General features: G+C 44.5%; 3 protein-coding genes across 6 annotated transcripts in view; all 3 read left to right on the plus strand.

Annotated features, from left to right (window-relative positions):
• The window catches only part of TUSC3 (tumor suppressor candidate 3), a 312072-nt gene that overhangs the window by 242384 nt on the left and 44920 nt on the right, over nt 1–24768 (plus strand). The gene's annotated exons all lie outside the window — the stretch shown is intronic.
• Nucleotides 1339–3772, plus strand: LOC128838633 (uncharacterized). The gene is made up of 2 exons (XM_054030987.1): nt 1339–2286; nt 3277–3772. Exons 1-2 carry the CDS (start codon nt 1710–1712, stop codon nt 3750–3752), a joined length of 1053 nt encoding a protein of 350 aa, XP_053886962.1. The 5' UTR covers nt 1339–1709; the 3' UTR covers nt 3753–3772.
• LOC128838634 (uncharacterized) lies at nt 21744–23947 on the plus strand. The gene is made up of 2 exons (XM_054030989.1): nt 21744–22478; nt 23469–23947. Exons 1-2 carry the CDS (start codon nt 21902–21904, stop codon nt 23942–23944), a joined length of 1053 nt encoding a protein of 350 aa, XP_053886964.1. The 5' UTR covers nt 21744–21901; the 3' UTR covers nt 23945–23947.

Here is a 24768-nt window from a genome sequence, read left to right on the forward strand (position 1 = left end):
TATTTGCCAGGATGGGCAGGGATGGTGTCCCTAGCCTCTGTTTGCCAGAAGCTGAGAATGAGCAACAGTGAATGGATCACTTGATGGTTACCTGTTCTGTTCATTCCCTCTGGGGCACCTGGCATTGTCCACTGTTGGAAGACAGGATATTGGGCTAGATGGACCTTTGGTCTGACCCAGTATGGCTGTTCTTGCGTTTTTATACAGACTTTAACAGTTACACATGAAAGAATTAATGTTTCCTTCTCTTTATGTTGGCAGTACTTAGTAATTGCTCCATTGCTTTGTTATTATTTTTTTAGTCAGGAGGTGTTTAGAGCAAAGATGAGTTTAAAAAAAAATGCCCGATTGATAAACAGTGATGTATTCACTTTTATCATTAAAACTTTAAAAGGTGAATTAGATTTTAAAGCAAAGTATTATGCTAATGCTATATATGTCTCATTTGGCTGCTTCTTTTCACTTTATATTTCACTTTATAATATAGAAGGATAAGAAAATAGCTGTCACTTCTAGCTATGTGATAGAATATACAGCATGTTTTTTCTCTTTAACAGTGTAGATTTAAGGTGTTTTTAACACCTTTTGAGGAAAAGGGAAAATCTGGACTTATCTACTATTCATGACAAACTTTTCACACAACTCTTGCTTATCATTTAAGTTGTGGTAGTGCCCTGAATGTTGTAGACCCATTCCAAATACAGAAGAATACGTGTCTATTGGTTACATAATCAGATCACACTTTTTATTTTAACAGAACTACTTAAAAATCTGTTTTTTGGTCCTAACTAATTATTATAGTAAATTGCTTGAATAGTCACCAATTGTAATAGCACAGTGGAAGTTGCTTAAAAATAAATACAAATAAATACAAAGTAGAAAATGTCATCACTAAAGAAAACTTTAATATTTGGACAGTTGCAGAAATTTGATGTTTATTAGTCTTAATATTAAATTGTTTTATTTCCCAATATCTGAAAAAGGATTTTAAAGATAATTTTGAAATACCTATACAGTTGTTAATTGCCTGAAAGTAACCCTGATTTACACAGTGCAGTTTTCAGAAATTTTGCTTAGGCTCTCCAAGTTTTAACCAGTTTCAGACGTATTCAATGAACATTGAAAAGTAATGATTTTTAGTTAGTTTAGAGTCACTTTATTTGTGCACTAAACTTGATGACTTAGATGTATGTCAGTATGAACAGGTGACCATCTTGAACCATTTAACTGCTAACATTCTAACACTGCAGTTAGATAGCAACAGCTAAGACCAATTTTCATATGTTAAACATCCAAATTCCATGCATGTATTAGGCCTGGTCTACACTAGGCGTTTATGTCGAAGTTAGCGCCGTTACATCGAATTAACCCTGCACCCGTCCACACCGCGAAGGTATTTAGTTCGACATAGAGGTCTCTTTAATTCGACTTCTGTACTCCTCCCCGACGAGGGGAGTAGCGCTAAATTCGACATGGCCATGTCGAATTAGGCTAGGTGTGGATGGAAATCGACGCTAATAGCTCCGGGAGCTATCCCACAGTGCACCACTCTGTTGACGCTCTGGACAGCAGTACGAGCTCGGATGCTCTGAACTGCCACACAGGAAAAGCCCCGGGAAAATTTGAATTTGAATTCCTTTTCCTGTCTGGCCAGTTTGAATCTCATTTCCTGTCTGGACATCGTGGCGAGCTCAGCAGCACTGGCAACGATGCAGAGCTCTCCAGCAGTGATGGCCGTGCAATCTCAGAATAGAAAGAGGGCCCCAGCATGGACTGATCGGGAAGTCTTGGATCTCATCGCTGTGTGGGGCGATGAGTCCGTGCTTTCCGAGCTGCGATCCAAAAGACGGAATGCAAAGATCTACGAGAAGATCTCTAAAGACATGGCAGAGAGAGGATACAGCCGGGATGTAACGCAGTGCCGCGTGAAAATCAAGGAGCTGAGACAAGGCTACCAGAAGACCAAAGAGGCAAACGGACGCTCCGGATCCCATCCCCAGACATCCCGTTTCTACGAGGCACTGCATTCCATCCTCGGTGCGGCCGCCACCACTACCCCACCAGTGACCGTGGACTCTGAGGATGGGATAGTGTCCACGGCCGGATCCTCGGACATGTTAGCGGACGGGGAAGATGAGGAAGGAGATGAGGAGGACGAGGCAGTCGACAGCGCTCACAACGCTGATTTCCCCGACAGCCAGGATCTCTTCATCACCCTTACAGAGATCCCCTACCAATCCTCCCCAGCCGTTACCCCGGACACAGAATCTGGGGAAGGATCAGCCAGTAAGTGTTGTAAAAATCTAAACATTTATTTGTAACAGAACAGGAATATTAACAATTTAAAAAATGGGTTTCTCATGATTAGTTTGATTAGCTTAACGGTTCAGTCATGGGCAGTGCAACTATTGAAAAAAAATCTAGCAATGTCCGGTTTTGCATGATTGTCCTGCCCAAGCCGCTCTACTGGTTAGTCACTGCTACAGCAGCTACAGTAAAATGCGGTCTATATGTCCGGGGATGGAGCAGAAATCCTCCTGTGACATCTCGAGGAAGCTCTCCTGGAGGTAATTGGAAATCCGCTGCATTAGGTTCTTGGGGAGAGCGGCCTTATTGGGTCCTCCGTAGTAGGACACGTTGCCACGCCACGAGACAAGCAAGTACTCTGGAATCATTGCTCTGCACAGCATGGCGGCATACGGCCCTGGTCTTTGGAGGCTTTCCCGGAGCATTCGCTCTTTCTCGCTGTCAGAGATCCTCATGAGGGTGATGTCGCTCATGATGACCTGCTTTGAATGAGGTAGGGGAATGTTAGTGTTGGGACTGCTTTGCCGTTCCTTTACAGAACTGTAACCGCTGGTTTGCAGCCACGCGGTGGAGGCGGGAGAGGGGCAGCCGAAAGGGATCGTTCCCGGGGACAGCCGCGAGGGTGTGGGACAGGAGCAGACTTCCTGCTTGCCGAATTGCTGGCAGCAGGGACCGACATTGATTTCAATGTGAAATGAGGCCATTGCTAATATTAAAGTTTTAAGCTGCCACAAGTCTACGGCTTACCATGTCTGCCTGCAACAGAAATTCCGTTCTCCTGAGAGGCTTCTCAAATGTGCTGTAGAAGACCCCAGGCACTGAATGCGAAGGCCGAGAATTCGACCTTGTGCTGAGTGCGCATGTGATAGGTGCTGTGCATGGTCTTGTTCACAGAGAAAGACTATGTTCTTTGTTCACAACTACATTTATCTTTCTGAGGAATTCACTCCCTTTTTCCCATTCCCACAGCCCCATCTGCGACTGTCTCACAACCTAGCCTGTCATCACACTCCCAGAGGCTAGCGCGGATTAGGCATAAGAAGAAGAGGACACGGGAGGACATGTTCTCGGAGCTTATAGCCTGCTCCAGAGCCCAGGCAGCACAGCAGACCCAGTGGCGGGAGAACTTGACCCGAATGCACCAAGCCAACATGGATCGGGAGGAGAGGTGGAGTCAGGAAGACCAGCAGGCGACTCAAACCCTGCTTGGACTAATGAGGGAGCAAACGGACACTCTCCGGCGCCTTGTGGATGTTCTGCAGGAACGGAGGCAGGAGGACAGAGCCCCGCTGCAGTCCATCTCTAACCGCCCTCCCCCGCCACCAAGTCCCATACTCCCCTCACCCAAAGTGCACAGAAGGAGAGGCGGCAGAGTCCCTGCTAACTCTCACTCCACCCCTGCAGAGAGCTCGAGCAGCAGAAGGCTCTCATTCCCCAAAATTTGACAAGTTCTTTCCTTCCCGCCTGACACAAGCCCCCGTCCAAGTTTCACTTTCCCAGTTCCATGTTTGGTTGATAATAAAAAATACGTTTCTGTTAACTACTGTTTCCATCATGTTCTTTTGGAGGAGGGGGGGATAGGGGGTTGGTAATTCGACAGGACAGTCACCTTTGGCAGGGTATATAGTCGGGGGCAGGCACAGCAGCAGGGCACATACATAGTGCAGTGATGCAGTGACTAGTTACCCTGGTTAGTCTGGGAGGTTGTTTTCATGTTATGTGGTGGGGGGTGGGTTGCTCTGTGACTTTGTGGCAGGGGAGGGCAGTTACAGATCTTAAGCGGCGGTCCTTAGGCAGGATCACAGAGCCACACAGCAGGGGATCTGTAACCGTCCTCCCCCTGCCACAAAGTCACATAGACCCCCCCATACACACAGTCCCTATCAGGAGGGGTGACAGGCTCCGTTGAAACAACCATCCCACCGCAGCGGAGCCTGTCAATCCTTGAGTTTAGAAGCTGCATTCGCGCCACTACAGTACACCCGCTCCGCACCACAGTCTGCGTCCCAGTTTTAAAAAATTCCCGCGAATACAGTATTAAAGAAAACGGTGTGCTTTAACAAAGTAGAACTATTTTTATTTTGAAACGTGTGTTGGAAGTGGGGTGAAGGGGGTATGTAACTGGATAGGATAGTCAACATTAACTGGGTAAAGAAACGGGGGCAGGTTTAGCTTCTCAATACACAAACTTTAAAGTCACAGGTTACCCTGCTCACTCAGGAACTTTGCTTTCAAAGCCTTCCGGATGCACAGCGCTTCCCGCTGGTCTCTTCTAATCGCCCGGCTGTCTGGCTGTGAGTAATCAGCAGCCAGGCTATTTTCCTCAACCTCCCACCCCACCATAAAGGTCTCCCCCTTGCTCTCACAGAGATTGTGGAGCACACAGCAAGCTGCAATAACAATGGGGATATTGGTTTCGCTGAGATCACAGCGAGTCAGTAAGCTTCTCCATCTCCCCTTGAGACGGCCAAAAGCACACTCCACCACCATTCTGCACTTGCTCAGCCGGTAGTTGAAGAGTTCTTTTTCAGTGTCCAGGGCGCCAGTATAGGGCTTCATGAGCCAGGGCATTAGCGGGTAGGCTGGGTCCCCGAGGATGACTATAGGCATCTCCACATCCCCAAGAGTTATTTTGTGGTCCGGGAAGTAAATACCTTGCTGCAGCCATCTAAACAGACCAGAGTTCCTGAAAACACGAGCGTCATGAACCTTGCCCGGCCATCCCACGTAGATGTTGGTAAAACGTCCCCTGTGGTCCACCAGTGCTTGCAGCACCATGGAAAAGTATCCCTTTCTGTTAATGTACTGGCTGGCCTGGTGTTCCGGTGCCAGGATAGGGATGTGAGTTCCATCTATGGCCCCACCGCAGTTTGGGAATCCCATCGCTGCGAAGCCATCTATGATGGCCTCCACGTTTCCCAGGGTCACTACCTTTGGCAGCAGTACATCAACGATTGCCTTGGCTACTTGCATCACAACAACCCCCACGGTAGATTTGCCCACCCCAAACTGGTTCGCGACTGACCGGTAGCTGTCTGGCGTTGCAAGCTTCCACAGGGCTATGGCCACTCGCTTCTGGACAGTCAGGGCTGCTCGCATCCGGGTGTCATTGCGCTTCAGGGCAGGGGACAGCAACTCACAAAGTTCCAGGAAAGTTCCCTTCCGCATGCGAAAGTTTCGCAGCCACTGGGATTCATCCCAGACCTGCAGCACTATGCGGTCCCACCACTCAGTGCTTGTTTCCCGTGCCCAGAATCTCCTTTCCACGGCATCAACATGACCCATTGCCACCGTGATGTTCTCGGCGCTGGGTCCCCTGCTTTCTGAGAGGTCTGTGCTACTCTCAGACTTCAGGCCATCACCGCGTTGACGTAGCCTCCTCGCCTGACTTTTCTGCATCTGCCTCAGGGAAAGGTGTATGATAAGTTGCGAGGCGTTGAGAGCGGCCACAACTGCAGTGATGGTTTCAGCAGGCTCCATGCTCGCAGTGCTGTGGCATCCGCGCTGTGGCGTCCGCGCTGTCACTGACTAGAAAAGCGCGCGAACTGATTTCCCGCCGGCGCTTTCAGGGAGGGAGGGCGGGAGTGATGGACGGATGACGACAGTTACCCAAAAGCACCCTGGACACATTTTTTTTACCCAGAAGGCATTTGCGGCTCCACCCAGAATTCCAATGGGCAGCGGGGACTCCGGGAACTGTGGGATAGCTGACCACAGTGCACCACTTCCAATGTCGACGCTTTCCCCGTTAGTGTGGACTCACAAAGTCGAATTACTGTCCTTAGTGTGGACACACACGTTCGACTTTGCAATATCGATTCCAAAAATTCGATTTAAGTAAAATCGAACTACTCTCGTAGTGTAGACAAGGCCTTAGAAACTTATCCTAAGCTCTTTAATACAGGAATACTGACTATTTACATTTGGGGCAGAATCACCAGGCCAGAACCTTTCAGCTGCTTAATAAAGGGTGTGCTGGATATAAGTTGGGGCATGACAAGCTACAGTGATCCCAGCCATCATGGCCCTGTGACTGCTCCAGGGTATGCCAAACTTAAACTCTCTAAGGCCTAGCAGGTCTTGATTGTGACAGTGTACCCTAGAAGGCTTTATGGGGAGGGGGTGCTTATAAATGTATGGATGACATAGCTGGAATATGTTTTGTGCTGCCTGGGCCATGTAACATATCTCCGTAAAGGTTCTGGTCTACTATATCTATTCATCCAATTTGTACATATATATCATTTTCTACTCGAGGTTAAGAATATGGGCTGTATGCTTGCTTGATTTCTAAGTAAGCTTTGTGAGGCATTTGGTCAGCTTCTTTAGGAAGGAATTCGCCAGGTTAAGTACCTGATCAGGAGACACTTAGGGAACAATGCATCTTGGAATGCTCCAATCCACATGAGAAGTCTTCCTGGAGACATGCAAGATGCCATGTGGACAATGGCATCAGCCTGCAAAGACTGAGTCATGCAGGGGCATGTGACTTGCCCAGGTGACTCCAAAACTCCATCCTGGAGCTGGACTTTGCATAGGAGGGAGGAGGGGGGTCTCCACCCACAAGAGAGAGTCTATTTAAACCTGTGGCTAAAGAAGGAGCCTCTCCACCCCCCACACCCCCCACAGGATACTTGAAGGAGACTGAAACAAAGGACAGTAACTGCAGGGGGTGTGAGTGATAGCTGGACCCAGGCTAAAAGGAGATTAGCCTGTAAAAGGGAGCACTCTGGAACTGGTGAGGAAATTATCTGTATTCAGTTTGATTAGGCATAGATCTGCGCATTTTATTTTATTTTGCTTGGTGACTTACTTTGTTCTGTCTGTTACTACTTTGAACCACTTAAATCCTACTGTCTGTATTTAATAAAATCACTTTCTATTTAGTAATTCACTCAGAGTATGTATTAATACCTGGGGGAGCAAACAACTGTGCATATCTCTCTATCAGTGTTATAGAGGGCGAACAATTTATGAGTTTGCCCTGCATAAGCTTTATGCTGGGTAAAACGGATTTATCTGGGTTTAGACCCCACTGGGAGTTGGGCATCTGAGTGCTAAAGACAAGCACTCTACTGTGAGCTGTTTTCAGGTAAACTTGCAGCTTTGGGACAAGTGATTCAGACCCTGGATCTGTGTCTGGAGCCAAACAGGAGTGTCTGGCTCAGCAAGACAGGGTGCTGGAGTCCTGAGCTGGCAGGGAAAACAGGAGCAGGGGTAGTCTTTGCACATCGGGTGGCAGCTCCCAAGGGGGTTTCTGTGATCCAACCCGTCACATTGATCCTGTGAACTAATGATCCTAATGAACTGCTAGGCATCAAACATATTCACACTGCTACACAGCAGAAGCTGTAATTAGCTTGCACTCCATTACCAACAGCCCACTGCAGCAGATACAGACCATGGGAAGCCCTACCTCAAGGGATCCAACATGCAGCAGCCTCATGGCTCCTTATTGGCTTCCTGCCCTATATAAACCCAAGGGACATTCCAGGAAGTGTTCATGCAACAGGCTGGATCTCCTGTAGCTGCTAAAAAAGTGCCTGCTTTCTGCTCTTGAACTTGCTTTGACCTTGGCTTGATTTAGCCCTCACCTCCTGACCCAGACCCTGTAATTTGATATCAACCCCAGCCTGCAATTTGACTCTGAGCTTCTCTGCTACTCTCAGCCTCAGCTTTGACCCTGCTCTGACCCTTGATTCTGACTCTCCTTGTCAGGATCCTGACAGGCTTTGTCACCAGGGGGTAGGAAGGTGACAAAGCTCTAGCTCACTTGAGGACTGAGTCCACTGTGACAGATATGACAATATTCTGCAATATCTTGGATATTGTGCTTATGGAATTAAGAAAAAATGAATTGAATTAAGTTTAAGTATTAGAGGACTACATTATGTTGAACATGCAAATGTTAGTGTACATTTGTCGGATTGTATAGAATTTCTTTAAAAGGAGGCAGGATTAATGCAATCTCAGTGAAATGTTAGGAATTTCAAAGCATTTTTTGTGTGTGAAGTAGATTTCCTAAGAAATTATTGTGGGGTGAGGGAAATGCAAATGACCCTCCTCAAGTCGATCATATGGAAGCTGTACTTTGAACAGAGACCCGTTGTCTGGCTGATTAACATGGTCTCTTCAAAAAGCCAAACCAGATCAATGAGTGACTCTTACTCATGAGTGTTCTTGTTTGGCGCAAAGGGTGTGATGAACAGTAAAACTCCTGGGTGGGATTTGAAGGACTGCTCCAGCCAGAGCCCATATTGCTGTTGGAGTGATCTCTGGCAAGCTTATTATCTTGTGTGTAGATTCTTTTTTAATTTTGTTTCTTTGTAGTGACTTTTATCTTAATAAAATATGCTTACTTGCAAAGAACTGTGTGGTTATGTATAACTGTAGCCATTACACTGTGCACTATCCCTGAGGAGAGAAGCAAAGCAAGTCTGCTTAGGCAGACTGTTTCTGGGAATAACAGAATGAAGGCAGGGAACTGTTCAGCCTGGAAATACCACAATCAGGATGAGAGAGAAGCTGGTCTCCACCCAACTGAGGCAATGGCTGGGAAGCTTGAGAGTGGGTGCCCTTCCAGAACCACAGAGGGGGAATACAGGTGCCGTTGCCCTGAACTGTGACATCCCGTGACAGGGTGTACTAGGTCCAAAGGGCCCCTGCTGGAGGCCTTGTGGTCCTACCATACCCCACCCCAGAAAAAGAGCAGAAGAGGTGAGTCCTCCATGCTGCTTAGAGAGGCTGCAGGGAAGCAGCCAATCAGAGCCCAGCTAGCTCATATAAAAGGAGCTGTTGAATCAGAGCACATTCAGTTGCTGGCTGGAGCCAGCGGAGCAAGACTGTTGCTCCTGGCTGGTTGCAGCAGTTCCAAGACTGGACAGAGCAGTTGATGGCTGGGACCTTGGGAGCAAGGCTGGCTGCTGGGATTCAAGCAAGACTTCAAGCAAGGTAAGAGTGAAGCTGAACATGCTGGGGCCCCAGGGAAGTGAGGCAGGGAACAGAAGTAACAACAATTTAGTTAAAGGGGTGCAGCAACTGGCTGCTATTTATAGGGTCCCTGTGTTGGGACCCGATGTAGTGGGCAGGCCTGGGTCCCCCCGACACACTGCAGGCAAAGTGGCTGAGTGCCCTGAGAAGAGAGTTTATATAGGCCCAGGGAAGGGACTAAAAACACTGAAGGGGCCAATATATATTGAACTTTTAATACCCCAGAAGGGGGTGCCCGGGGGCACTGCTCCATTCCAGAACACGACTATTTGAGAATTAGCCCGGGGAGGGCTGCAGAAGACCAGTGAGGTTACTGGGATAGGCCCTGTTGGACTGATTACCCCAGAAGGGTTCTATTTTGTTTCATGCATGGATGATGTGTGACTCGACCAGAGGGCTGAGTCACTGAAAACCCACCTGAAAAAGAAAAACTTCTGTCAGAGAGCACTGCTAAAGCAGTGAGAGAGAAGGGGGACACACAAACCCCTAGCCCCAATAGGAGATGCTCATGTGAGGTGAGTGTCCCCTGTCAGATGTCCACAATCTGTTTTCTTTGGATAAACTTTTTTGGGTAAATTTTTCTTTTAGTAGGGAAGAAAAAACACACTACTTATAGCCTTTTGATGTTTACATAATTGGTTAGGCCTCATGAGCTTATTCTTGTGCAATAGTGAAGCAGACACTTTAGAAAGGCATTTTTAAATTAGAAATCATGTGAAACCTCTCTTTAACTCTGCTCGACTTATGCATCAAATCATGATTTGTAGAAGTTTATCATGCATAAATGCAATTTTCAGATCTAGACTATACATCATTTGAGGAAAGATGGTTTTGCGGTTAAGAGGCTTGCAGTTTTGAGCTCTGCCACAGATTTCCTGTTTGACCTTGGCCAAGTCACTTAATATCTCTGTGACTCAGTTCTCCGTCAATAAAATGGGGATAATTATACTTCTTTCTCTGACCCATTTTCAGTTTTGCCTCTTTCGACTGTGAACTCTTCAGGGCAGGCACTGTAAATTACTGTGGCTGTACCACACCAACTATCGTGAGGCTCCAAATATAGTTATTCATGGAATATAAATAAAAATCTGGTCCATCCCCAGGTTTTGACTTCCCTTTAGGTTTGATGCCAACCTAATATTGATGTTAGAGGTCTCCAATGACATTTTCATATAACTAGCACAAGCATGAGTTTGAAAACTTTTCCTTATGTTGGAATACGCCCAGTTAATGTATTGGGATGAGCTACAATTTCAAAGCTTGCTGCTGCAAGATTAAAAGCTTCTGTCGTCCTACTCATTGTGACATTTTAAACTATCAGGTTTACAATATAAACTCTCACATCAGTGTAAATCAGGAGTAACTCTACTGAATTAAGTGCAGTAAAGCTGATAAAAAGGGGGAGAAGAATTGGACTCAGTGTATTTTTTTTATTGAATGGGAAAAACTTGCCAAAATTCATACTTCATTAGAGATCATTCCCAGCCATAGACTGGTAACTACAATTGTCTTTCTTTTAATGCATAATATCTAAAGATACATATTTGCAGAAGAAAATCAATGCTGAATGCAAGTCCGAATAATTTTAGGTTGAGATCACTTTTAATCTTCTGTAATAATGTACTATATTTGTTTTCAACATCGGTTCTCATTAAATTGACAAAATTCTGATTTCCTTCCGAGGAGCAACAGTAGCTTGTTATCATGTGCAATTGAACGAAGCTTTATATAATGTAAAGATATGTCACGATCATCAGTTGGATGATCATTGCTGCAAGCTACTGTATGTAATTTACAAAAATAATAGCTTGTTTTATGTTGGATTATATATGTATTTTGACTTCCCTGAGTAGTAAGACAGTGATCAATAAATCAGCACAGAAATTGAGATGTCCCTGCAGAAGAGTGAACACATACCACACAATAAACTATTAAGTACCAATGTACATGAAATAGATTTATCTAGACTGAAACCTGTATTTATTAGTAAATAGATATTAAAGTAATCTGTTTGGAACCAGCAGTTTGCTAGATGATTTACAGACATAATACAATGTCCCTACTTTGAACAATTTTCAATCCAAGGGCTCATTCCTGCAAAATTTACACATGAATAACTTGACTCGCATGAGTAGTCCTGTTGACTTCATGTAAGTGTTTGTAAGATTGAACTGATTGCACAATGCATATACAAGTGATGGGATGAATCCAAGTACAATGTGATTGATCAGTTAAGTTTAGCATGTGCCATGTTAATGCCACAGTTAGTTTAGGTTTTCTAATATTTATTTTTCTCTGTTGGGAGGACTAGAGTTCATAGAACTCTTGGAAGAAGTGTACTTTAAGGAAGGATTAACAGAAGGAGAGAGAGCAGGTATGATCAGGCCAGGAAGACGATTCCAGTCCGTAGAGTACTGTATTGAAGAAGACACAATGGTGAGTTTAGGCCTATCCCTAAGGGATAGCTAATCATAAGGGTTGGGTTGAGCAAAGTGGGCAGATAACAGTGAATGAATAGAGACATCCAGAAAAGTAGGCAGGGGCTAAGGTATGCAGGACTTTGAAGGTCAGGACAAGGTTCTTAAATTTGATGTGGGAAGTGAAGAGAAAGTTAGTTGAATAGATTTGAAGAGGAGTTTGGTACAATTTTTAAACACAGGGTAGGGTAGGTAATTTTGTACTTGGTTGTATTCAATATTTCAGATGTGACTATTAGGAAATTTGCATCTGAAGAAGTGAGGTTCTGACCCACGAAAGCTTATGCTCCCAGTACTTCTGTTAGTCTCAAAGGTGCCACAGGACCCTCTGTTGCTTTTTACAGATTCAGACTAACACGGCTACCCCTCTGATATTAGGAAATTGTGTCATTTGAATTGCTGAAGATAATTCTGTTTTGTACATAGTTGCCACTGGTTCTGTTGCTTGCTCGTGTAACTTGCTCACAGTTATTTGTTTAAATCAAAGGGCTATGGTGTCACTCTCTTACTAGGGAGTCACATTCTACTTTGTTTCGGTAGGCAAAGTGCATTGCATGCATGCATTCCTTGGCCACTTATGCCTAGAACATTCCCTGAAATTTTGGAATTGATCAGATGCAGCATTCCAACATTATTGTGTTGCAGACAAACAAAGAAATGCTGTTGAGTATAGGGTCTGACTTTGCACAGTCAAAAATTACTTTCTACCTGGTGATGTATCTCACAAAACAGGATTTGATGTTGGGGGTCTAACTAGATCAGCCATCAAAGTAGGACACCTATGCTGAGATCTGATCAGTCTGTCACCATGAATGTCTATATGGCCCTGTCCCTACTATTTAAATAGTTTTTAAGAGAAGTAAAACAGAATTAGAAAAAATGGTTAACAAATAATTTCGTTAAAATTGTTTGGCATGTGGAAAGGGCGTAAGCCATATTTAAACTCTTTCCAGAAACTGTTCTAATTGATTCTTAAAATGAAAGTGGTTTGAGAGAATGGGCATTGAAGATTATTTACAGAGACTGTTTAGGGGGCAGGTAAGGTGTGAGAAATGTCTTCTGGGCTTTTCTTCACTACGGGGGTAAGTTGACCTAAGTTACACTACTCCAGCTATGTTATTCACGTAGCTGGAGTTGATGTAGCTTAGGTCAATTTACCATGGTGTCTTCACTGCATTGTGTCAACAGGAGATGCTCTCCAGTTGACTTTCCTTACTCTTCTCAGAGAGCTAGAGTACAGGGGTCGACCAGAGTGCGCTCTGCCATCGATTTAGCGGGTCTTCACTAGACCTGCTAAATTGATCCCTTCTGCATCGATTGCAGCAGCATCGATCTCCCTGTAGTGAAGACTAGCCCTCAGACTTATGGCATTCCATAATAATCCTTTGCCAAATGTGCAGTCTATATGGTTTTATAAAAACTTGATAATAAGTCAATATAATGTAACTGAGATAGTTTTAGAGAAAATACGGTAATAAGTGAATGTAACGTAACTGGGATATGGTTCATGCAAAAGGTCTCTTGTAAGGTATCATTACAAAGCTTATAATCTACTGAGTATGATCATCTGATTTGTATAAATGTACCACTCTTGTATCTAAAACTAGAAATATAAAATGTAACTCTGAGGGCCTTTTGTAATTGTGTAAAGTGTGGACCATTAATGATGGTTTGGAATCTTGATGACTCCCATTGTCTGCAGATGGCTGTATTTACCTGTGAGTCTTCCTGTATATGTGTGTGCTGGCAAGTGAGTAATGAAGTCTTGCAGTGACATGTGATCATGTCACCTGAACTGGAATCCATCTTTAACCTGGTGCTTTTCCAGTGAGGGGGGGTGGAAACCCAGAGAGACAAAGAGTTCCCGCCTTATGCAAAAGATATATAAAGGGGGGAAGAGAACAGAGAGAGAGAGGAGCCATCATGAAGAATCCCCTAGCTACCACCTGAGCTGCAACAAGAGCTGTACCAGGGGAAAGAATTGTGCCCAGGCCTGGAAGGTGTCCAGTCTGAGAAAAAACTTACTGAAGCATCTCTGAGGGTGAGATTATCTGTATTCAGTTTGATTAGGCATAGAATTGCGCATTTTATTTTATTTTGCTTGGTGACTTACTTTGTTCTGTCTCAGAGTAACAGCCGTGTTAGTCTGTATCCGCAAAAAGAAGAACAGGAGTACTTGTGGCACCTTAGAGACTAACAAATTTATTAGAGCATAAGCTTTCATGGACTACAGCCAAGCTTATGCTCTAATAAATTTGTTAGTCTCTAAGGTGCCACAAGTACTCCTGTTCTTCTTTTTGTTCTGTCTGTTACTACTTTGAACCACTTAAATCCTACTGTCTGTATTTAATAAAATCACTTTCTATTTAGTAATTCACTCAGAGTATGTATTAATATCTGGGGGAGCAAACAACTGTGCATATCTCTCTATCAGTGTTATAGAGGGCGAACAATTTATGAGTTTGCCCTGCATAAGCTTTATGCAGGGTAAAACAGATTTATTTGGGTTTAGACTCCATTGGGAGTTGAGCATCTGAGTGCTAAAGACAAGCGCACTTCTGTAAGCTGTTTTCAGGTAACCTGCAGCTTTGGGACAGGAGATTCAGACCCTGGATCTGTGTCTGGAGCCAGACGGGAGTGTCTGGCTCAGCAAGACAGGGTGCTGGAGTCCTGAGCTGGCAGGGAAAACAGAAGCAGGGGTAGTCTTTGCACATTGGGTGGCAGCTCCCAAGGGAGTTTCTGTGATCTAACCCGTCACAGGATGGTTCATATGACACTTTAGTTTTATGCCAGGAGCAAAAAAAGAATGCCATAAACCAGCCCTTCATTGTCCCAAAGTAGAGAGACTGGGAAACAGAAAATATTCCCACTATCCTAGGAGACTAATTCCGTCGTGTGGGAGTAGCCTGTAGGTTGTCAGTAAAATGCATGAATTTAGCTTTTTCTCCCTGGTTTAGGAAATGAGAACGAGATATTATGTATTGTGCCAAAATATAAAAACTGAATAAAAAAGCAACAGTCAACATCAGGAATCTGGCAAAAGTTAGTGGTACCTAACCTTGCTGCTTCCAAAAACTACAGATGGGCCATTCCAGAACAGAAATTGCTAAGGGATGTTCTCAGGGAGGACCTATGTTCCATGTGGTTGTGCTCTTCTGCCTGTTCATTTGGCAGACAGCTAGTATGGCAATGGCAATGGGAATTCTAGAAATACCTGAGGGAGAAAGACTTGGCAGTGGTTTCCTACATGTATGCTTTCATGGATAGATTATTCTTCCCTGTCCTCTGAGGTCAAACTTTTCATTGCAAGGGGCCATGTCTTCTTTTAGTACTACTGCAATAATAATGACTCTCATAATTCATGAGTGGCTTTGCCACTTGTGAGTAATAGAGCCACCTCAAGCTCATGCTTGTAAAATATCTGCACCACACTACACCATGTATTCATTTTATCTAAATTCTATAAAAAACATGTGTTCAAATAACATTATTAAGGTTGCAAAATATAGTAACAGACAGTAATGTCAGTTCAGCAGGAAGGAATCTTAATAAACACAAATCAAGGAAGAAGGAGAAGGAAGAAAATACTGGGTATCAAATGGTTTTGCAGGGTTCCTAGGCACTGAGGGATGGGTTGATCCTCAAGCTGGGAAAGAGTTTGAAACTTTTTGCTAATATTACCTTGTAAACAACGTAATATTAGCAAAAAGTTTCAAACTCTTTCCCAGCTTGAGGATCAACCCATCCCTCAGTGCCTAGGAACCCTGCAAAACCATTTGATACCCAGTATTTTCTTCCTTCTCCTTCTCTCTTCAGCAGCCTTCTAATATACATTTTACTGAACTCTTGTATAAGGAGAGAGGAAGGGGAAGCCAGGATTAACTCTTTGTGAACCAGAGAACAGTTGGATTCCCACTTTGACAAACAACAAACATATTTTTAAGTGCTGCTTTGTCCTTTATGTCAAAAATCAAAGCACATTTTTACGTGAAGATTTTTTTAATACTTCTTCTTTCAGTTTTTTGGAGCTGCAACATTAAAGATAAGGTAATTTGTCACTTTAATACTTTGCTTGTGCAATAGTAATCCTCATAATGCAGATTAAGTCTTTAAAAGATGCAAACATATTTTCATTATCAAAAGGTTTTTCAATTATTAAGCAAATTACTTCGTTGTACAGCAAGAGATAAAGGTCATTATTATAGGAATTTTGCAATAACTATTAATCCGATAGTCATTTTTTTCATTATTTATCCTAAACTTAAATACATTTAATGCTGATAAAATGTTTGCAACTAAGAAAGAGGGGAAGTCTTTTTAATTTGATAACTTGGTATGTCAAGTCAGAATGTAATGTGACAGCATAGTTCTGTGTAGGTGGATGTTAGACAAAATGATTGAAAAAGAGAAAGGAAGCTTATTGGATACAAAAAGAAAAATCTGTCTGAAATCTGTCTTGCAAGATATTTCTGCTCCTGCAGAATGAATTCTATTGAAGTGCATGGAGTTCTTCTTTGAGGATGGGAAACTCTTCCTGCAAAAGGGATTAATTTTAAGGCCCCTTTCTATGAGTCCATACAGCAAGTGAAAATGTAATCATTGAGGTCCAGACTCTGATATATATTGAGTTGCATGCTCGTGGAGTAAGGTACTATTTGATATGAATAAGGGTATCAGAATATGGCCACCACAGAGAGTGGGAATAGTATAATGAAGTTGAACTTTTGTAGTAGTATGATTCTGTTTTATATAGGTTTTTATATTACACTCATCACCATAGTACTAAGAGAATGAGAGGGGAAAAAATATAACGGAGAAGAAATAGGACTAAAACCACAAAGCTATATCATAGCATCAGTTGTTAGGTGGAACTCTTAACTGAGTTCAGTAAAGACTTCTGCTCAAAATTGTGTGATATGGCCCCCAAGATTACAAATTAATGCACATTCTCTACTGTCTAGTTGCCAAATTATCCACCAAAATTTTATCAAGTACCATGTGGATTCTTCAGTCTTTCTGCCAACTACTTAGTTAAAGGAGTCTCTCTCATGATCTCTCTTCCTATCTCTCCACTTTCCCACTACTTGGTTCTCAAAATATTTCACAGTGTTGCCCTTCAAGAAGGGTTCTGAGCATCATTAGGAGTCATTCAAATGCACAATAGCTCTGTAACCTTATGCTGAGCATTTAATCATCACATGCAATTTAATTATTTGAACGGCTAGAAGCTTGATACTATATTTGGTGCAATACTTTTCTCCATGTCACGTGCTCTCCTTATGACTTCACTGGCCACTATAGTTTAAAGGACGAGATATTGGCATTTTTACCATAGTCAGTGCTGATAAAGGATCAATATTGTTGCAAAATGTTCTGCATAGGCCAAACAAGGCAAAAAACCTTATGGTCAAAGGCTGCGTTTGGATGCACACTTGGCTCCCAGTGACTTCAGCAGGACACATGTGCACACATTTGATGATAAAATGTGAACATTTATTTATTCATAGTGTATTCTTTATAGAGATAAAGTTGTACAATTGGGGGCATAGAAAGGGGGTAAGGAGCGATAGACATTGAAGAGAGGTTGTGTGTGCGTGCGCGCTGTAAGTCAATATTTTGTACTGGGGGGAAAAAATTAGTAGAATGATGCACCAGTCTGAAAATGAGGAAATGTGTTTGAAAAGTGGGAGATAGTGAGTATAGAATTACAAACCCTTAATCATGACTAGCCTTAGTACTGTTCGCTTCAGGCAATGTGTCTGAGTTTTGTATATGAAAGTTAAGAAATTACAGCTAGTAATAAAGTTCTTCAGCTTGCTTAATCACTTCTAATGCTCAATGCTTAAGGAACCATAGGAATTTCACACAAACACCTCTTTCAGAGGGATGTGTATATGTTTGTGTGACTTGCATGTCCCAGAGGTAGGAAAGCTGTAGGAGCAAATTACAAAATAGTCTGAGAGCTAGCAATAATTTCATAGTTGGTAGGATAGCAAGCTAAGCTAACCAGAAAATGTAGGAGAAGGATATTGAGATTTATAAGATACTAATTAATCATTTACAAATCCAGAGGAGATATCAAAATTTGAGGAAGAATTCTTTTAAAAGGTTCATCAAAGAAACTACTCTCACAGACGTATTTTGGATAATACATAATTTGGATAATACATATCATAAGGCATATGACTCCCATCTAAATCTGTTAAACAACCAGTATTTTTATGTTAGTACTTGACAAGTTCATTTAAAAACACCAAAACTCTATTCTGCCTTCATTGTTTAGGAGCAATCTGTTTCTGCAATGGTTCAATATCCTGTCAAAATGTAAACTGCTAGAGAGCACACTCTGTGGAAAGATTTGGGAATATAGGATAGATTTTTGATGTTTGTCTAAAGCTTTTTCCACGAACCTATGAGACTGGAGAAAAATCTCTCCCATTCTGCTGCCACTAAATTATTTTCATTCATCAAAGATTGCATTATTACCTTACTTACATACTTCTGCTGCATGATGTTGGGTAACACTCTATCCTCAACTTTTTGGGGGAGGTGGAGGGCTTACAGTTTCTGGCTTTTCAAAATTTCTTTTCAGTTTGACTGGCAATTTTCACAGCAGCACAAGTGAAAAGGATATACCTTAAGTGGTCTAGCACAGTCAGCTGAAAGAGTTGTACAGAGGCTGAGATTGTTATGTGGAAGAGGATTCAGAGCTGGTGGGACTGTTTTAAGCTAGAGAGATCAGGTAGGAAGAAGAGTGTTGTCAGTCTCGCTGAATAGGAGTGTGGGGGAGTTGTTTCTGAGCTCAGGGCAGGGGGATTGAATTGGATGAGGTGAAAGGGTTTTGAGTGGCTCTGAGCCAAAAAGGAACAGGCTAGGAGGATGGAATCAACTGCTGAATCTCTCATTCACCAAAGAGTGAATTGGTATGGGTCTGGGGGAGAGATACTAAAGGAATGACAAAGTAAGAGTTAGACTGGGGAGGGAGAAGTTGGGAATTGAAGAGAGCTGTACAGGGTTACAGAGAGAAGTATTTTTTACCCACCATGCACTTTACAGTAAAAGTATCCTTTTTTTGTTTTTCATTCAGTGCCTCACAGGAATAGACATTGCAATGAAGTACAAAGGGTCTTGCATGTTTATGGTGCTATATAAATATTCCGGTGTCATTTTAAAGAGGTAACAGTTGATTCTTCTGGGTTGTTAGATTAAATCCGGGGTCAGCAACATTGGCACGCGGCTCGCCAGAGTAAGCACCCTGGCGGGCCGGGCCAGTTTTATTTACCTGCTGACGTGGCAGGTTCGGCTGATTGCGGCCCCCACTGGCCGCGGTTCGCCGTCCTGGGCCAATGGTGGCGGCGAGAAGCGGTGCGGGCGAGCGATGTGCATCTCAGAATATCTCAGCTCAGATGTAGCATCTGCTTTTCTCTGAGCTCCTGCTCTTTCAATTTTCCAGCTGAGTTGACTGAAGCACACGGAGGTCAAGTGTCTTACCCATAGTCATACAATGAATGAACAGCTCTGCCAGGTTTCTTTTGCCTTTTAACTACATGACCCTAGTGTGGGTTTCCACCATTGTTAAACAGCACTGTAGGTTATTCCTTGTTAGTGTTGTCCATATCTTTTTTTATAAGTGTGTACACACACACACACACACACACACACACACACACACACACACATATATATATAACCTTCAACCAATAACAAGGGGGAACTTCAGAGTAAATGGAGCCATCATAACACACCCATGTTAAAAGAAATAACATTTTATCCAGAATTACTGTAATACCAAAAATAAAGCTGAAGAAAACTTTTTGTTTAATGGGTTCTGCAAATCTTGCAGTATACCTAAGTACAAAGAATAGTTTTTTTTATATTTCTTACAAGAGGGTCAAACTTTTAATTTGTTCTTTTCCAACTCCTTACTCCAGTCATCATCCATCTATCTATCTATCCTTTCCCTGCTGTGCCTGATGTCAGAGACAGTAGCAATAGTATAGCTAGAAAGTTAAAAGTAAGAAAATCATGTAACTTCACAAGATTTTTTAATTTCTGAGTCTTTTCAAGTGTTTAAGAAATTCTTCGAGTGGCGCCCCTATGGGCACTCCACTTTAGGTGTGCTTGCATCCCTGCATCTAGGATCAGAAATCTCTGCTAGCAGTACCCGTTGGGTCATACATGTGCTCCTCCCTGTCTCGTGCCACAAGCGGCAGCTATATAGCACTGTGTGGTCCAATCATCCTGAGTTCCTTCTCAACCGTTCTTAGTGTGGGAGGAATCTTTAGCAGAGCCCTTCATAGGAAAGTCTTAGTGCCTTTAGCAGTCTAAGCATTTTCATTAAAAGTATATAGTTGATAGTCATTCCCCTCCTGGAATTTTTTTTTCCTTCCTCCCCGTTACTCCCGAGGTTAGAATAGTAATTTTTCTACCTTTTCCCCTACACAGAAGTTCCCCATATGCATATGCTTGGATCCCCTGGGTTTAAGAGGTGCCTCACCTGGCGTGAGGCCATCTCCGTAAGTGACGAGCACTCACAATTCATTTGATGCATGGGAGAGGGGCACGTACCACAGAAGTGAACCAATTGCTTCAACTTAAAGGCACAGACCCAAAAACTGTGACTTGAAGTTAAAAATTTTAATAATGGAGAGTGCACTATGGCCAGACTAAAACCTTGGCCCCAGTGCTTCTCCTGGGTAGCGGTCACTGCTGGCACTGTCATCTCCTGCCCTGGACGTGCTGCACACTGTAAAATGCCACAGACTTTTGTAAAGATGTGAAGAAACAGATCCTGAGCTCACCTACCAAGGAGAGAAAAGGGTTCCCCCCCAAGGTTGGTAGCCTTCACATCTTTCGCAATGAGACTTAGCTCTGGTGACTGCCCTGGGACCTCCAATACCAGCACTACTGTACTGATAAGTCCAAAGACCCTAAAAGAGCAGGACCACATATGACAGAACTGTCAAAGGCAAAAAGCCTTAAAAGTCCGCACCTGCCACTCTGACTAAACATACGGCACTGAGGGCTTCAGCACTCAGAAGAAAGTCACTTCTTGCATTCTCTACAAAACTCTGCTGAAACACATCATAGACTCATAGACTCATAGACTTTAAGGTCAGAAGGGACCATTATGATCATCTGGTCTGACCCCCTGCATGATGCAGGCCGCAAGACCCTTCCCTGGACTCTGCCGTTGAAGTCCCCAATCCTGTGTTTTAGTGACTTCAATCGGCTGAGACCCTCCTGCTAGTGATCCCTGCCCCATGCTGCGGAGGAAGGCGAAAAACCTCCAGAGGCTCAGCCAATCTACCCTGGAGGAAAATTCCTTCCCGACCCCAAATATGGCGATCAGTAATACCCCGAGCATATAGGCAAGAGTCTCTAGCCTGACCCTTGTTGGCCATTATGCTATTCATGTACCATTGCTTGGTCTTCCTTGGCTACTATGTTTTACCATTAAACCATTCCCTCCATAAACTTATCCAACTTAATCTTAAAACCAGACAGGTCCTTCGCCCCCACCGTTTCCCTCGGAAGGCCGTTCCAATATTTCACCCCTCTGACGGTCAGAAACCTTCGTCTAATTTCAAGCCTGAACTTCCCCACGGCCAGTTTATATCCATTCGTTCTCGTGTCCACATTAGTACTAAGCTGGAATAATTCCTCTCCCTCCCTTGTATTAACCCCTCTGATATATTTGAAGATAGCAATCATATCCCCCCTCAGCCTTCGGCCTGGTCTACACTAGGCGTTTATGTCGAAGTTAGCGCCGTTACATCGAATTAACCCTGCACCCGTCCACACCGCAAAGGTATTTAGTTCGACATAGAGGTCTCTTTAATTCGACTTCTGTACTCCTCCCCGACGAGGGGAGTAGCGCTAAATTCGACATGGCCATGTCGAATTACGCTAGGTGTGGATGGAAATCGACGCTAATAGCTCCGGGAGCTATCCCACAGTGCACCACTCTGTTGACGCTCTGGACAGCAGTACGAGCTCGGATGCTCTGAACTGCCACACAGGAAAAGCCCCGGGAAAATTTGAATTTGAATTCCTTTTCCTGTCTGGCCAGTTTGAATCTCATTTCCTGTCTGGACATCGTGGCGAGCTCAGCAGCACTGGCAACGATGCAGAGCTCTCCAGCAGTGATGGCCGTGCAATCTCAGAATAGAAAGAGGGCCCCAGCATGGACTGATCGGGAAGTCTTGGATCTCATCGCTGTGTGGGGCGATGAGTCCGTGCTTTCCCAGCTGAGATCCAAAAGACGGAATGCAAAGATCTACGAGAAGATCTCTAAAGACATGGCAGAGAGAGGATACAGCCGGGATGTAACGCAGTGCCGCGTGAAAATCAAGGAGCTGAGACAAGGCTACCAGAAGACCAAAGAGGCAAACGGACGCTCCGGATCCCATCCCCAGACATCCCGTTTCTACGAGGCACTGCATTCCATCCTCGGTGCGGCCGCCACCACTACCCCACCAGTGACCGTGGACTCTGAGGATGGGATAGTGTCCATGGCTGGATCCTCGGACATGTTAGCGGACGGGGAAGATGAGGAAGGAGATGAGGAGGACGAGGCAGTCGACAGCGCTCACAACGCTGATTTCCCCGACAGCCAGGATCTCTTCATCACCCTTACAGAGATCCCCTACCAACCCTCCCCAGCCGTTACCCCGGACACAGAATCTGGGGAAGGATCAGCCAGTAAGTGTTGTAAAAATCTAAACATTTATTTGTAACAGAACAGGAATATTAACAATTTAAAAAATGGGTTTCTCATGATTAGTTTGATTAGCTTAACGGTTCAGTCATGGGCAGTGCAACTATTGAAAAAAAATCTAGCAATGTCCGGTTTTGCATGATTGTCCTGCCCAAGCCGCTCTACTGGTTAGTCACTGCTACAGCAGCTACAGTAAAATGCGGTCTATATGTCCGGGGATGGAGCAGAAATCCTCCTGTGACATCTCGAGGAAGCTCTCCTGGAGGTAATTGGAAATCCGCTGCATTAGGTTCTTGGGGAGAGCGGCCTTATTGGGTCCTCCGTAGTAGGACACGTTGCCACGCCACGAGACTGTCAAGTACTCTGGAATCATTGCTCTGCACAGCATGGCGGCATACGGCCCTGGTCTTTGCAGGCTTTCCCGGAGCATTCTCTCTTTCTCGCTGTCAGAGATCCTCATGAGGGTGATGTCGCTCATGATGACCTGCTTTGAATGAGGTAGGGGAATGTTAGTGTTGGGACTGCTTTGCCGTTCCTTTACAGAACTGTAACCGCTGGTTTGCAGCCACGCGGTGGAGGCGGGAGAGGGGCAGCCGAAAGGGATCGTTCCCGGGGACAGCCGCGAGGGTGTGGGACAGGAGCAGACTTCCTGCTTGCCGAATTGCTGGCAGCAGGGACCGACATTGATTTCAATGTGAAATGAGGCCATTGCTAATATTAAAGTTTTAAGCTGCCACAAGTCTACGGCTTACCATGTCTGCCTGCAACAGAAATTCCGTTCTCCTGAGAGGCTTCTCAAATGTGCTGTAGAAGACCCCAGGCACTGAATGCGAAGGCCGAGAATTCGACCTTGTGCTGAGTGCGCATGTGATAGGTGCTGTGCATGGTCTTGTTCACAGAGAAAGACTATGTTCTTTGTTCACAACTACATTTATCTTTCTGAGGAATTCACTCCCTTTTTCCCATTCCCACAGCCCCATCTGCGACTGTCTCACAACCTAGCCTGTCATCACACTCCCAGAGGCTAGCGCGGATTAGGCATAAGAAGAAGAGGACACGGGAGGACATGTTCTCGGAGCTTATAGCCTGCTCCAGAGCCCAGGCAGCACAGCAGACCCAGTGGCGGGAGAACTTGACCCGAATGCACCAAGCCAACATGGATCGGGAGGAGAGGTGGCATCAGGAAGACCAGCAGGCGACTCAAACCCTGCTTGGACTAATGAGGGAGCAAACGGACACGCTCCGGCGCCTTGTGGATGTTCTGCAGGAACGGAGGCAGGAGGACAGAGCCCCGCTGCAGTCCATCTCTAACCGCCCTCCCCCGCCACCAAGTCCCATACTCCCCTCACCCAAAGTGCACAGAAGGAGAGGCGGCAGAGTCCCTGCTAACTCTCACTCCACCCCTGCAGAGAGCTCGAGCAGCAGAAGGCTCTCATTCCCCAAAATTTGACAAGTTCTTTCCTTCCCGCCTGACACAAGCCCCCGTCCAAGTTTCACTTTCCCAGTTCCATGTTTGGTTGATAATAAAAAATACGTTTCTGTTAACTACTGTTTCCATCATGTTCTTTTGCAGGAGGGGGGGATAGGGGGTTGGTAATTCGACAGGACAGTCACCTTTGGCAGGGTATATAGTCGGGGGCAGGCACAGCAGCAGGGCACATACATAGTGCAGTGATGCAGTGACTAGTTACCCTGGTTAGTCTGGGAGGTTGTTTTCATGTTATGTGGTGGGGGGTGGGTTGCTCTGTGACTTTGTGGCAGGGGAGGGCAGTTACAGATCTTAAGCGGCGGTCCTTAGGCAGGATCACAGAGCCACACAGCAGGGGATCTGTAACCGTCCTCCCCCTGCCACAAAGTCACATAGACCCCCCCATACACACAGTCCCTATCAGGAGGGGTGACAGGCTCCGTTGAAACAACCATCCCACCGCAGCGGAGCCTGTCAATCCTTGAGTTTAGAAGCTGCATTCGCGCCACTACAGTACACCCGCTCCGCACCACAGTCTGCGTCCCAGTTTTAAAAAATTCCCGCGAATACAGTATTAAAGAAAACGGTGTGCTTTAACAAAGTAGAACTATTTTTATTTTGAAATGTGTGTTGGAAGTGGGGTGAAGGGGGTATGTAACTGGATAGGATAGTCAACATTAACTGGGCAAAGAAATGGGGGCAGGTTTAGCTTCTCAATACACAAACTTTAAAGTCACAGGTTACCCTGCTCACTCAGGAACTTTGCTTTCAAAGCCTCCCGGATGCACAGCGCTTCCCGCTGGTCT

Source organism: Malaclemys terrapin, chromosome 5 (assembly GCF_027887155.1).
Source record: "Malaclemys terrapin pileata isolate rMalTer1 chromosome 5, rMalTer1.hap1, whole genome shotgun sequence".
Taxonomy (NCBI): domain Eukaryota; kingdom Metazoa; phylum Chordata; order Testudines; family Emydidae; genus Malaclemys; species Malaclemys terrapin.

Excerpts from the sequence above, each read along its gene's own strand:
- LOC128838634 (XM_054030989.1), top strand. The coding sequence starts at position 21,902 with ATGCAGAGCTCTCCAGCAGTGATGGCCGTGCAATCTCAGAATAGAAAG. Across the intron at positions 22,479-23,468 it reads ATCTGGGGAAGGATCAGCCA|CCCCATCTGCGACTGTCTCA; the intron begins GTAAGTGTTGTA and ends CCATTCCCACAG.
- LOC128838633 (XM_054030987.1), top strand. The coding sequence starts at position 1,710 with ATGCAGAGCTCTCCAGCAGTGATGGCCGTGCAATCTCAGAATAGAAAG. Across the intron at positions 2,287-3,276 it reads ATCTGGGGAAGGATCAGCCA|CCCCATCTGCGACTGTCTCA; the intron begins GTAAGTGTTGTA and ends CCATTCCCACAG.